The following is a 13,086-nucleotide window of genomic DNA, read 5'->3' as shown; positions in this document are numbered from 1 at the left end:
CAGTAAGTATGTGAACTAACATATCTTGTATCTTATATCACCCACAGTTCGTCGTCATAGACTACGATCTACTTGGCCACAGTGACAAAATAGGATGTGTCCTGGTCGGACCAGACTGCGACGGACTCGGTCAGCAACACTGGGAAGATATGGTAGAACAACCTCGAAAGCCAGTCGTTATGTGGCATACTTTACAAGAATAACAAAACGACTGATAAGCATGTCTTACTATGTAAAACCTATAGCACACTGTTGCTGTCTTTTGTACGCTCGGCTTCGTGATGAGTGAGTTAAAGTGGATTCAAGAGTTGATGGAGAGATAATATTGCAGCTGATTATATAGTTTACATTGCATGTAATGGTATACATCGGGGAAATGATAGATATAGAGAGATATAGAGGATATAGTCGTGAAAACCTTGGCTGACGTTTATGGAGTAAAGAGCGACGAAGTTGAATCCCCCGCCTATTTAGAGGTGTTTCTGTTTTACGGAAGATAGTTTGTTGGAACCAACTGTCGTGAACATGTGTTCAACCTTTTAGTCACCTGCTGTATGACTATTTGTTCATTGAATAAAATAAGTCCAAAAGGAGGTAGTTTTGAGTGAAAAAATACAACAAAATCAATGTACCGATAATCGTAACTACCGGTACCATTTAGACATTTGTACAACCTTTGAGCGTTAGTGTGCAGACTGTATATGGTTAATTGACCCTTCAGAGACAGCGTTTGACCTTCCGGGTCACAATAGGTTTGTATTTGTTGCTATATATCTAAGAACATTGTAGATAATAATAATCGTTTTGGTTTTGCATAGTGACGAAAATCAAATTACTATAAAATCCTCTTTGTATCGTATACACCTATGAGGGCAACCATATCACATTTCGATATCGGCGCCTCACCATAAGACAACATTATCATATAGGAACGATTTATAGTAAGCTGGTATTCCTCACCAAACTAAACGCGGCGATATATATTTGTACAAACAACACGTTGAGGGTGTGTTATATTATGTGCATAAGAAGCGATAATTTATGATGTACCCTTGGAAGTACCCTGTCTAAAACATTGACAATACATTATTGTTCGACGGGCTGACATTATTTCTCGCACGTTTTATAAAGACACGATGTCATTATGATAAAAAGTGATATTCCGTCGCCATTTTGTAAAGCGACCTGTGCAGAGGTATATTGTCAAAACATAAATATAATGGTGATGGTATTTCAGTACTAGATATTCGTATCCAGGATATTTTTACCTTCCATAATTATACAGACCAGTTAACCATGATGGTACTGGAGTAGATATATATGTTACATAACTTGTAATGATTGCCATGTGATTATATTGTGTTGTTTTTATGACGTTTAAGAGCATATTGTTATATAGGCTATCATTATTTACAGAAAAGCATCAATGACAGTGAAGGAAATCGATTATTATTGTTTTAAGCAAGTACATTGGAAAACATTGCGTATGATCTTTGTTTGCAATTTGTAGCCAGCATATTTATAGTACAGGACCAGTGTCTGGCAATTAGCGATAATTCATCATAAAATGGAGTGTACCTATTTGATAATGCCCGAGCACCGGAATATTAATCAATCGTCGAGCGTCAAAGCTTGAGATTTTTCTTAAACATACTTCATACAATAATAAATACAGTTTTACAAATATGCGATATCCAAAACGCAATATACACATTAAACGACATACGGTATACAATTTTAACGACATATTCTATTGAAGTACACATATTGTATGTAAATTAAAGATATTTTAATAATGGTTATATCGTAGAAGCCCGCATATTGCCGAACAGCATTCAACTATAAGCCGTCCGTTTGTATTATATTATACTATATAGGGCGACGGTGGTCCCTATGGTCGCTATCCGCGCTCGACGAATCACTATAAGAACTTCATAGTTTATATTCAGACGGTTTATAGTAAAATTGCTATTCGGCATTATGGAAAATTCAAAATAAAAATTCAACCATTTTAGTATTATACAGCTTGCTGTCAACAAAAGTGAATTGTTATCTTGATACTTTCAATCAAGTATTTTGTTTTATATACTTCAAAAGTAAAACTAAGTCATATATCGAATGAAAAGGTATCATGTAACGCTTATACATTCCAATATAAATATTTATCACTAATATTTCTACGTAAGAGGACATGGTCGAAGTAACCTACATGCGTTTCGCAACAAAATTCACACCACATGCACGGTGATTTCAGGAACCATTTGGTTATCGTATAAAGTAGGATAAAGGATCGCTTGCTGTCAACAAAACCACATATCAAATGAAAAGGTATCATGGAACGTTTACACATTCCAATTTAAATATTTATGACTTATGTTTCTACGCAAGAGGAGATGGTCAAAGTAATCTATGTTTTCGCAACAAAGTTCACCCCGCGGGTGATTTCAGAAACAATTTTGGATGTGGACTTTTCAGGTTGTCGCATGAAGTAGGTATCCATGGTATCACACTACCAAATGAATGACAGTGAAGATTCGCCCCTAGTTCTTCGCGTCAGCTATGATGATTGAAATCAGCCTTTGCCTGATCTCTCTCACTAGGAAAAACGTTGACCGTCATTATTTAACGAATGAACTACAAAGTGACTGATATCTCTATGTTTCTTGGCGGGAAGCAGAAGATGAAAAGGCTGCTTATAATCATTTCATTAAAAACTGCTTAATCTCTCACATCTGTGGTAGATTTGCAAGATTGTACACTACTAATCTTGACCAATCCAATTGTTTACCAAAGTCGTGAAAATTTCTGCTCAATTTAATCTTTAATTTATCAATCCTTCATTTTTTCATTATTATAGAGGGCGCTCGACCAAATATCAATTTGGTGGTGTGAGATCTAAAGGCATCCGCAGGATTTCAGATATTTTTCTTATATTGCCTTCCCATTAATAAACAGCTCCGCTGCTTAATTTTGTGTGAATCTAAAAGTTGAAGAGCTTTAGTGTGGGTTTACCCTATTTGTTCAATTTAATCATATTTATTGAATTATTTCCTTTAATCAGGAAAAGTTAAATTGTGGTGACAATGTCAATGATCATAAAAATGTACGTTATTATGATGATCATAATTTGAGATAATGAAAACTTGGGAAAACCATTTCACTTGAATTGTTTTAATAGAATATACATACGTCATTATTTCAATAAAAGCAGAAATATATAAAACAAAATCTTAAAATTTATGATAAAACTTATTTTGATTGTATTTTCCCAACACATTATTATAAACGTAAATTATGATCATCTTATTCACAAAAGAAGATATAAATTATTTTAAGCATGTATATTGAGAGAAGTATATCAATACATTTATGTAATGTATATTATTAAGTACTATTATTTGTGTTCTATATTTTATGTCAAATTGGGTGTTTACCATGTTAAGTATTGCGTCCTTCTTCGTAGCTTCCAAACCTGAAAGCCATTTGTAATATCATTGTGAGTTTTAAATACAAATATCAATTTATATATTTTATTTATGTATTCGGTTCGGGATATTCGTCGCTAACAAGAAGTTTATAGTCTATAAAAAGCAATTTTTAGTTGCACTTACTAAAATGGGAAGACCTTCATGAACTTATTTAATTGATGGTCATTTTGGTGTCAAATTTCAAAAATAGTTAATCCACCCAAGGAAGTGAACTTTTTAATTTGTAGTAATAAACTAAAAATATACAAGAATATCATTAGTTGCGTTGAGTTGGTTACAAATTACATGACCGCCGTTAAATACTGGCGTCATCTACGAGATCAAAACGTTATTAAAGCGTAGCATTTAAAGGTTACCCACGAATCCAAAACGTTATTAAAGCGTAGCATTTAAAGGGTACCCACAAATCTAAAACGTTATTAAAGCGTAGCATTTACAGGGTACCACCGAATCAAAAACGTTATTAAAGCGTAGCATTTAAAGAATACAAGCTTTACTTTAGCATATTCCTTAAACTAATCTAAATAAATGCGTGTTTGATAGCATGGAATAAGAAAAAAAATACTTCAAATGTAAATGTCAATGAGAAGTATAATTGTTATCTCATTACTTTGTAGAGTTTTGTAAACTTTTATAATGTACAGTAACTTCCAAAAAATATTAAAACATATCAAGATCCTACTCTTTAATCAGTCAGAAAGAAATACATTTTACTTGAGTACATTATCAATCTGTGATGCGGTGACGGGATCCTTAAACTATTATACAGACATACTTTTCAAACGGGGCAATATGCACAAATTTTTAACCTATTTTTTGCCACAAAACAATCTTTTAAAACGTATCTTGCCAATTCTATTTAGGTTAATGAGGTATTTTATAAAATAATGTAAGATTAATTATAAAATTTCGGTTTAACATTTTGGTAATATTTAATATTCATATATCTAAAGTTCATTTTTATTCTGATTTTTTTATTCTTTATCATGTTTATGTTAATAAATTAAGCGAAAGTTATCATGAATATTGAAGTGTTAAGTGGAATTGTGAAAAGCATAATTGATGTTGGTTATAATTATATTATATTTGATCTGAAGTAATAAAACTCTGCAAAATAAACCCAAAATTAATAATATATTCGGTTCGAAAGAAATATTAGGCTACGTGTACCATTTCATGATATACATGTTCTCAATCTCAATGGTTCAATACTAGTTTCTAGTTGCTAGTTTCGAATATTTTTAACACTAATGAAATAAGAAAAATAACGATGTTCTGATGCTCCTAAAATTGTTACTTAAGGCAGCTGTGCACTCTCAGACATGCATGTAGTAAAAGCGCCATAACTTTTTACTTATTCACACAAGATATATGAAAGTATACATTTTTCAAAGGCAAGGCATCAAGGAATCTAAATATTAAGAATTGTGGTAAAAACAATGGTAGAGAAAATCACAAAAAAATAAATTGTTGGAAACCTTTTTTGATACATCATATCAAATAAATGCTCTTTCCAAACGTTTTTATTGTATTTTTTTGGTTTTTGTATTGGCCTTATTTTTTGTAGATATTGAACATATAAGGCAACAAAATTAACTTCGTAACATCCACTCACGCCAATATGCACAAAATGCTGCATAAAATCGGAAATAGACTAAAATATTTAAAATAGAAAACGGTTTGTATTTACAAAAATCATTTCAAAGTACACACATCGAAAAAGCTCAATAAAAAATAAAAGGCTGATCAAGCTCGATTTCACTCGATCCCAAAAACATGTAGATAACTTCCAATATGTTTCAAATCTATTAATAAAATCATGAATGTATTGTATATTTCATATAATAAAATTATCAAAAACCTCTTACTGAGATATTGTGTTAACACACCCCAACACACCCCCACGAAGGTACAACCCACACCCACATCACACACCCCTGCACACTCAACTCGCAAACACAAATTGAGGTTAAATCATTCAACAACATCAAACATGCATTTGTTTACACACATGACACATTTGCAAAAAAAAGGATACACCCCTACCCCAAACACCCCCATAGATATACACACCAACAACCCCATACAATCTCTACACGAGCAAAAGCTACATTGTGTGCGTATCAAATACCACATATGATCTTCAGTTCAGATACACACCCCACAGAAACACACCTCACCTATTCGCACACACACCCCTGCCCCAATCTACGCATGCACCAAGTAATGTTGGGTATACAAGTCAGACATAATTATGCTCCTTTTAATGCCGACATTACAGTCACCGGAAAATATACAAATAGGGATCCACATACACACCCCTACCCCCAACACCTCCCCCACAACAAACACACGGCGTAGCCAGGGGGAATGGGAGGGTAGCAAGTTACCCTTCACATAACGTTTTCAGGGATAAAATTAGGACGGCAAAGAGTAAAGTGTCCTTAAAATGACTAAAAATGGGACAAAAAATTTGACAAATGGGGACGAAAATTTAACTTTCCCACGCACACCCAAAAATGCACCTTACACATAATTTGCGACATCCATGGTTTTTTTGAACCCAATTTTATCATACTGAATTATCACGCGGGTAAGCAAACGTCAACTCGACGTCACGTGTTACAAGCCTAAAATATATGTCATGTATGTGGAGATCCAACCCTTCTTAATGTCTTACTTTTAATACCAAAACAAAAACACGTTACTGCTAATAACATTTTATTTCATTTATTACCAAATAGGTTGTGTAACTTGTCTTGTAAATAAGATTATTTATGAAAATGTGTTGAATAGCAATCAATACGTATTGTTTCATGACTTGTAAATAAAAAAATAGATATTCTTATATCCATGTACAGCGTGTGAGGCACGGTATCTCAAACAAATCTACGTTGAAAACAATAATATCATATCATTATCATTATTCTTGTGTTGATAAGTAAAACCTTTCTCAAATTTGATACCGAATTTTACCATTGTTCAATACAAGAAAAATACATCGTGAAAGCTAATTCTAAAACATTTTTTGTCTGTATACTTCATTGGGACTAGGTAATAACATGTGATTCATTTCTGTAAACAAAAATGCTGTTGTTCAGTTCAAATGTACTAATTTTAAAAATGGTACTGATATATCTCAAAATGGCGGCTTAGTAGCCATAGCAACCATAAGTTTAACCGTAACATGTTAAGTTGTTGTTGGTAGCTTATTGGATGTTATATGTTCTATGTTATAGTTGCAAAGACCGACAGAGAATTAAAACTCCATTATTGTCATGGTAGTATCCTTCTCCGAGTATACCACCACCGAGACAATAAAAACAAATCATCAGTATACTTTGTGATTTATTTGTAATCTTTTCATGTGTTGAGTAAAGTGAAGAAATCATATCAGCAGGCATGATTGGGTAAAGTTTATTAGCTAGATTACTTTGAAATGTCAACAAAACATTCAAACATACAACAGAAAACATAACAATAGAAACACGCATACACAGAGCACTAAATAAACCAGAAGTGAGCTTCCGAAAATCGATGCACAAACTATTATCCGTAGCGCAAAGCATCATGGGACATTGAGAACTTCTGATCATTTTGGAAAGCATAAGATGACGTAGATAATATCTCAGGGTTTGACCATTGATTACCAATTTATGACTCCAAATCAAATATATGTAACTGATAAGCTTATGACGATAGCAATAAAACTCCCGTTACCTCAGTAACACCAGCAATGTTATTAAACAATTTCAATTGTCTTTCCGCATAATGCACTTTGTCTTCAACATGTTCAAGAGCGAATATCGATTTAACAAAAACACATTTTCAGTCAAGAAATCTTTAATTTGAATAAATTTGGATAACATTGAATGGATTAAACTTCAGCAGCTCCGGGGGCCTGACTGGCGAATAATCATTCGTCGAATGCTTTCTGGTATCTTCAAATTTAAAGTACATCCACAAGAAACAGACACATTTGAAATGGATATGGAACCAATAGTGCCGGTTGGAGGCTCCAAACCATCGGATGCTTCTGGTAACACGTCACCTACAGTACGGTATCTAGAGGTGCAACCGATGTCTGGGTCAGAACCACCGAAATATGAGCAACCACAGCAATCGGTATGTGTAAGAATGGTAGTGATATCCGCATTCTGATGAATAAATGATTATTATCTATTCCAGCGCCAGTGACACCTCAATAGTTCCAATGGGTCATTGGATGCATTGGAATAGGTATTAGCATTTTACTTTAACAAAATCAGTGTATCCGCGGACTGCTAGTTTTCATGTCCCTCCAGTGAACATTGGCCTAATCCTACCCAGGACAGTAGGCATGAGGTGTCACTGGAGTTGGAACAGATAATAAACTGAGCTCAAAAAGAAACTTATAATTTTTTACAACTTGTGAATCACAAGGTCATATCTTAAAATACTGGCAATCAAAATGAACCAAAATTACACACAGAATTACCTTAATACTCTACTCAAAACCCATGTCAGTAACCAAGCAGTTGTCCAACTGACACAACAGCAAAATGCACTGTCATGGGACAGCTTCCTGGACTTCCTTCACTTTCACAGCCCAACATTTGGCACCCAGGACAAAAAATCTGTGAGAATGCACACAAGATCCTTGCACAGATAATAAAACGGTGCTGCTTTCTGCTTTTCATACACTTTTTTCATGAAACAGGGCTGGGCTGTGAATGTGGTTCAGGAAACTGTCCCATGTCAGTGCATTTTGCTGTTGTGTCAGTTGGATAACTGCTTGGATACTGACATGTGTTAAGATTAGAGTATTGAAGTAAATCTGTGTGTAATTTTGGTTCAATTTGATGGACATGATTTCAAGATATGACTTTGTGAAAAATTATAAGTTTCTTTTTGAGCTCAGTTTAGTATAAACCGTTCCTTTATAATCCGTGGAGTCTAGTGCCTTTCATTATTGATCATCTAAATGCTTTCATGATTCGCCGAGCGCGGATAGCGGCTATGGCAAAAACGGCTTTTACCTGTAACACTCTTGAACGTCGCCAAACATGCCAAAGGGACAGTTTATAATTATGTGATGTTCGTTAGTATGAGAAAAACACAAGGGATCATGAAATCATTGCTTTCATCATGATTTAGTGTTTGGTTACCAACATGAACAAATATCAAGCATGTTTGTCTATTAGGTCCACACATGATAAAGAAATTACCTTTTAAATTATTTTTTATCAACAGGAACAACAAATCTATTAAAAATTTTGGAAACACTGCAAAATAATTCTAACAAGTTATCGAAATATGTGGCAAAAAATGTTTGCAAAAATATATTACAATAATCACATTTTGGCAACTTGTTATAAATGTTGTTGCCAGTTTATTACGGTTATATTTATAAATGCGCTTTTATAAATACGCACGTGACCACCTCCGCGCTGCCCTCACAGCTTGTAAAGTCTCATGTGACCTTCTACATAGCGGATGGTCTTCCTATACATTTGAATGCAAAAGCGGAACAACATGAGACTACTGTGCAGCAAAAGTGTCTATTTTGTTCAACTTTTTGATTATATTGTAAACGTTTCCGTCTTTGAATATATTTTTCGTCGTCAAATACTTCAAAATGTTGTTTTTGATAACATATTACAAATTTAGAATACCCCATGTGTAATAATTTTGCTATTCAATTAATACTTAAATTTGATGATATTTATCTACAGAGTTCCTATCCTTTTCTTTATTAGAGTGTGGGTTGCTGGTCCCCTCACCCCAGATACACACCTAAGCGGTGCGGTGGGGGTGTGCACTATACTCTGAACATGACCTAAACTGAAAGCATTCTGAGATTCAGTACAGTTCGGGCATCCAGATGGCAGACGATACCTCTCGGTAATGATAGGGTGGTCAGTGCTTTAGGTTACACCCCTCACTACCCTACATTTAATGTTATTAATTTTGTTTATCATAACCAAAATTCAAAATATAACCCGTTTAAAACATTTTGTGTTTAATAATAGCTCTCATCTCAAAGATTCAGAAAAAGTATCCATCTGCGACCGGCTGCGTTCCCTGTACTTTGGGTATCAGGGTACTTATGCTCGTCAGAAATTTCGCGAAATATGGGGTGATTTCTGCAGAAGAAACGAGATTCGCGAAACACAAAAAAGGGTAATTTTTTGAACACATTCGCGAAATAATAAAAGGTATGTTCTTCATCTATGAATCAAGTAAAATGAATATGTATATTCATTTATTATTCATTATTCTCATAATATTGCTCGAAATACACAAACTTTACTCAGTTTCGGGACTTAGTCGTTAGTGTTTATGTCACTGAAAAGGGACATCTTTGAAATATCGTTCGCGTTTAACCAAAAACAGACAGTTAAAACTCGTCAATACCATCCCCAAAGGTTTAGAGTTATGACACCTCATATAAACACCTACAAATATAGTTTCTTCCCCCGGACAATCATAGAATGGAACGCCCTACCTCCTTCCGTGTATATTGCCAAATCAGTTGACTGCTTCAAGAGTTGTATTAATAATATGTAATTTAATGTATTTTTTTTTTCTTCAGTTTTGTATAGCCGTGTTGTATTCAACTGGCGCCTTTGATCACCTCAACTAGATATTGCTTTCATGCAACTTTGTTGAGTATTTATGTAGATGTAGATGAAAAGGGCATTTTGTAGGACAAAAAATTAGCAAAATCGTTCTAAATAAACAAGCGGGTGTTTTCCCTCTAAAAAGTAAGCGAAATGAGATGCAAAAGTGGTGCTTTCATAGTTCATCGACGAGCATGAATACCTACTGATAGACGGAGTGCGGGGATCGGGTCTGCGGCATGCCGTTCGTGAGTTTGTTACGAGTCGTACTTGACTCAAGGCCAAAATCACCTTTTACCCAAATTCACACGAATGCACAACACAAATACACTGTTTGATTTTAAGCTAACAAATCTAAGTCTTTAATTGAAAATAGAGTATGCTTGGTACATATAACAACAATTACAATAAAATCACACAATCAGTTTTACTATATCGGTACTTAACCAGCGGTCTTCTTGTTGGTGATTCTAGAGTTCTTGCAATGTTCTGGACGACTGATGTAATATATCCTTATTCACTTGTTCTGCGAAAATCAGCGAAGTCCATCGTACACTTGCATTTATAAATCCTTGCACATAAAATCCTCATACGAAAATGATGATGCTTCCTCCAATCTCCTTTGCGCTGCTATCTCCACAAATATATCTCCTTGCGCTGCTTTCTCCGCAATATCTCTTTTCGCTGCTTTCTCCAAAAATGGCGTTTCTTTCACCAATCACTCTTTTCCAGGGAACAGGTTTCTTTAACACAGCTCCGCTGTTTTGACAGATGCGTGGCCTTCACAAACTCAGCAAACTCCAGCAATTTGACAGAAGAACTTTTAATCCTTTGATGAGGAAGAGCACTTTTGTGTGCTCGCTGTCTTCTTCGTTGCTGTATTACAATTAGCTCAATTATTGGCTATATAAACTGGTTAAAATGTACTTCTTTTTTGAAGCACGAAGACCATCACACACATGTGGAGTTTTCAATCTCACATGACATTCTGTAAAGTCCCAACAAAAGTCTCCAGCTTTTTATATCAGTACTCATGCAAAAACCCATCATCTATTAATAAACCATTACTTCAATCACATTTTCACAACATTGCTGCAATCTTGGGATTTCCCAAGATTAATTATACATTCACCTTTCACATTACATCACTTCCTGGGGGGTTTTTCCTGATGGTGCAATAATGAACTGGGGCTTTCCAAGTTCCAAACATAGCTCTGACTTTGTTTACAATAATTTGGGGAATTCCAAAACGACTTTCCACACCATTATCTTGCACGTACAAGGGGTTTCCCATCTCATGAAATACTTTCAGCTTGTAAACAAAGTTAAATAATTAAATTAAATCAAATTACTCAGGGCACATCACACCCTCCCCTTAAAAGAAGAAAGTTCAGAATGTAATGAAAACTTTCTTAAATGCTTTCTTCTTTTACATCAACTTCAACATATTATCAACTTTGAGTATTTAACTCATCATACACAGTGACTACTTGTCACACAAGTTCCCTTTTAAAAGGAATTTTTGTTTATCAGCCCTTTTTATGCAATTCTTGACAGGGCATCAGCCATTACATTGTCTTTTCCCTTAATATGTTTGATGTCCAGATTGTACTCTTGCAAGGTCAAACTCCACCTCACCAGTCTTTGGTTTTTGTTCTTCATCCTGTTGATGAAGGTGAGGGATTGTGATCTGTGAAAACAAGCACAGGGTATACTGTGGTACCCAAATACACATCAAAATGTAGCAATGCCAATAGCAATGCTAGACACTCCTTTTCAATTGTGGAGTAATTTCTCTGGTGCTTGTTGAATTTCCTTGAAAAGTAACAAATGGGGTGCTCTATTTGATCTTCACCCTCTTGCATCACAACACCTCCACAGCCTATGTCACTGGCATCAACAGTCAACTTGAACTGCTTCTGAAAATCAGGTGCAGTAAGGACTGGTGAACTCATGAGTATCGATTTGACTTTGTGAAAAGCATTTTCACACTGTTCTGACCAAATGAATTTTGCATCTTTCTTCAACAAATCAGTCAAAGGACTTGCTATCTCTGAAAAGTTTGGGCAGAACTTTCTATAATAGCCAACCATTCCTAGAAATCTCATGAGTGCCTTCTTGTTTACAGGTGTGGGGTATTGCTCAATTGCTTCAACTTTGGCTTTGATAGGCTTCACCTGACCTTGACCTACAACATATCCTAAGTATGTGACCGTGGCATGGCAAAACTCACTTTTTACCAGATTGACTGTCAACTGTACTTCAGACAGCTTCTCAAACAATTGATGGAGTTGTTCCATGTGTTGTTCCCAAGTTTGACTGTAAACAATCAAATCATCTACATACGCTTCACATCCCTCTATGTCTGCCACAATTTGGTTCACCATTCTCTGAAATGTTGCTGGCGCATTTTTCAACCCGAATGGCATAACTTTGTATTGGTAAAGACCAAATGGTGTACAAAAAGCAGAAATCTCTTTGGCACGGTCTGTGAGTGGAACCTGCCAGTACCCTTTCAAAAGATCAAATTTGCTAACAAATTTTGCATTCCCAATTTTGTCAATGCAATCATCAATTCTTGGAATTGGGTACGAGTCTGTCTTTGAATGAACATTTGCAGCTCTCATGTCTGCGACCAATCGGTATGAACCATCAGGCTTGGGAACAAGAATACATGGTGAACTCCACTCACTACTACTTGGTTCTATGATATCATTGTCTAGCATATAATTAATCTCATTTTTGAGATGTTCCATTTTCAATGGATTGACTCTGTAAGGATGCTGCTTGATTGGTTTTGTATCACCAACATCTACATCATGAAATGCAGCATTTGTTCTACTTGGCGTATCAGGAAATATATTGTCAAATTTATGAATCAAATTTGCAATTTGACTTTGTTGATCTTGAGAAAGATGACCTAACTTTGAGTCCAAATTAGTGAGCACATCAGAATTGTTCAATTTTACATTATACTCTTTGTGCTCCAGCTCTTT

The 13,086-nt window shown here is 35.0% G+C and overlaps 1 protein-coding gene across 3 annotated transcripts in view; it reads left to right on the top strand.

The window, feature by feature from the left end:
* LOC140166107 (synaptotagmin-5-like) overlaps positions 1–6,816 on the top strand; it is a 218,228-nt gene extending 211,412 nt beyond the window's left edge. For all 3 annotated transcript variants that reach the window (XM_072189495.1, XM_072189493.1, XM_072189494.1), the window contains one exon: positions 48–6,816. In XM_072189495.1, the coding sequence (XP_072045596.1) occupies positions 48–203 (156 nt within the window). In that variant the 3' untranslated portion in view covers positions 204–6,816. The remainder of the gene's footprint in view (positions 1–47) is intronic.
* Positions 6,817–13,086: the final 6,270 nt, after the last annotated feature.

Source organism: Amphiura filiformis, chromosome 12, assembly GCF_039555335.1.
Source record: "Amphiura filiformis chromosome 12, Afil_fr2py, whole genome shotgun sequence".
Lineage (NCBI taxonomy): Eukaryota > Metazoa > Echinodermata > Ophiuroidea > Amphilepidida > Amphiuridae > Amphiura > Amphiura filiformis.
The sequence above is the reverse complement of the archived record's forward strand: the minus strand, read 5'-3'. Positions and strand labels throughout refer to the sequence as shown.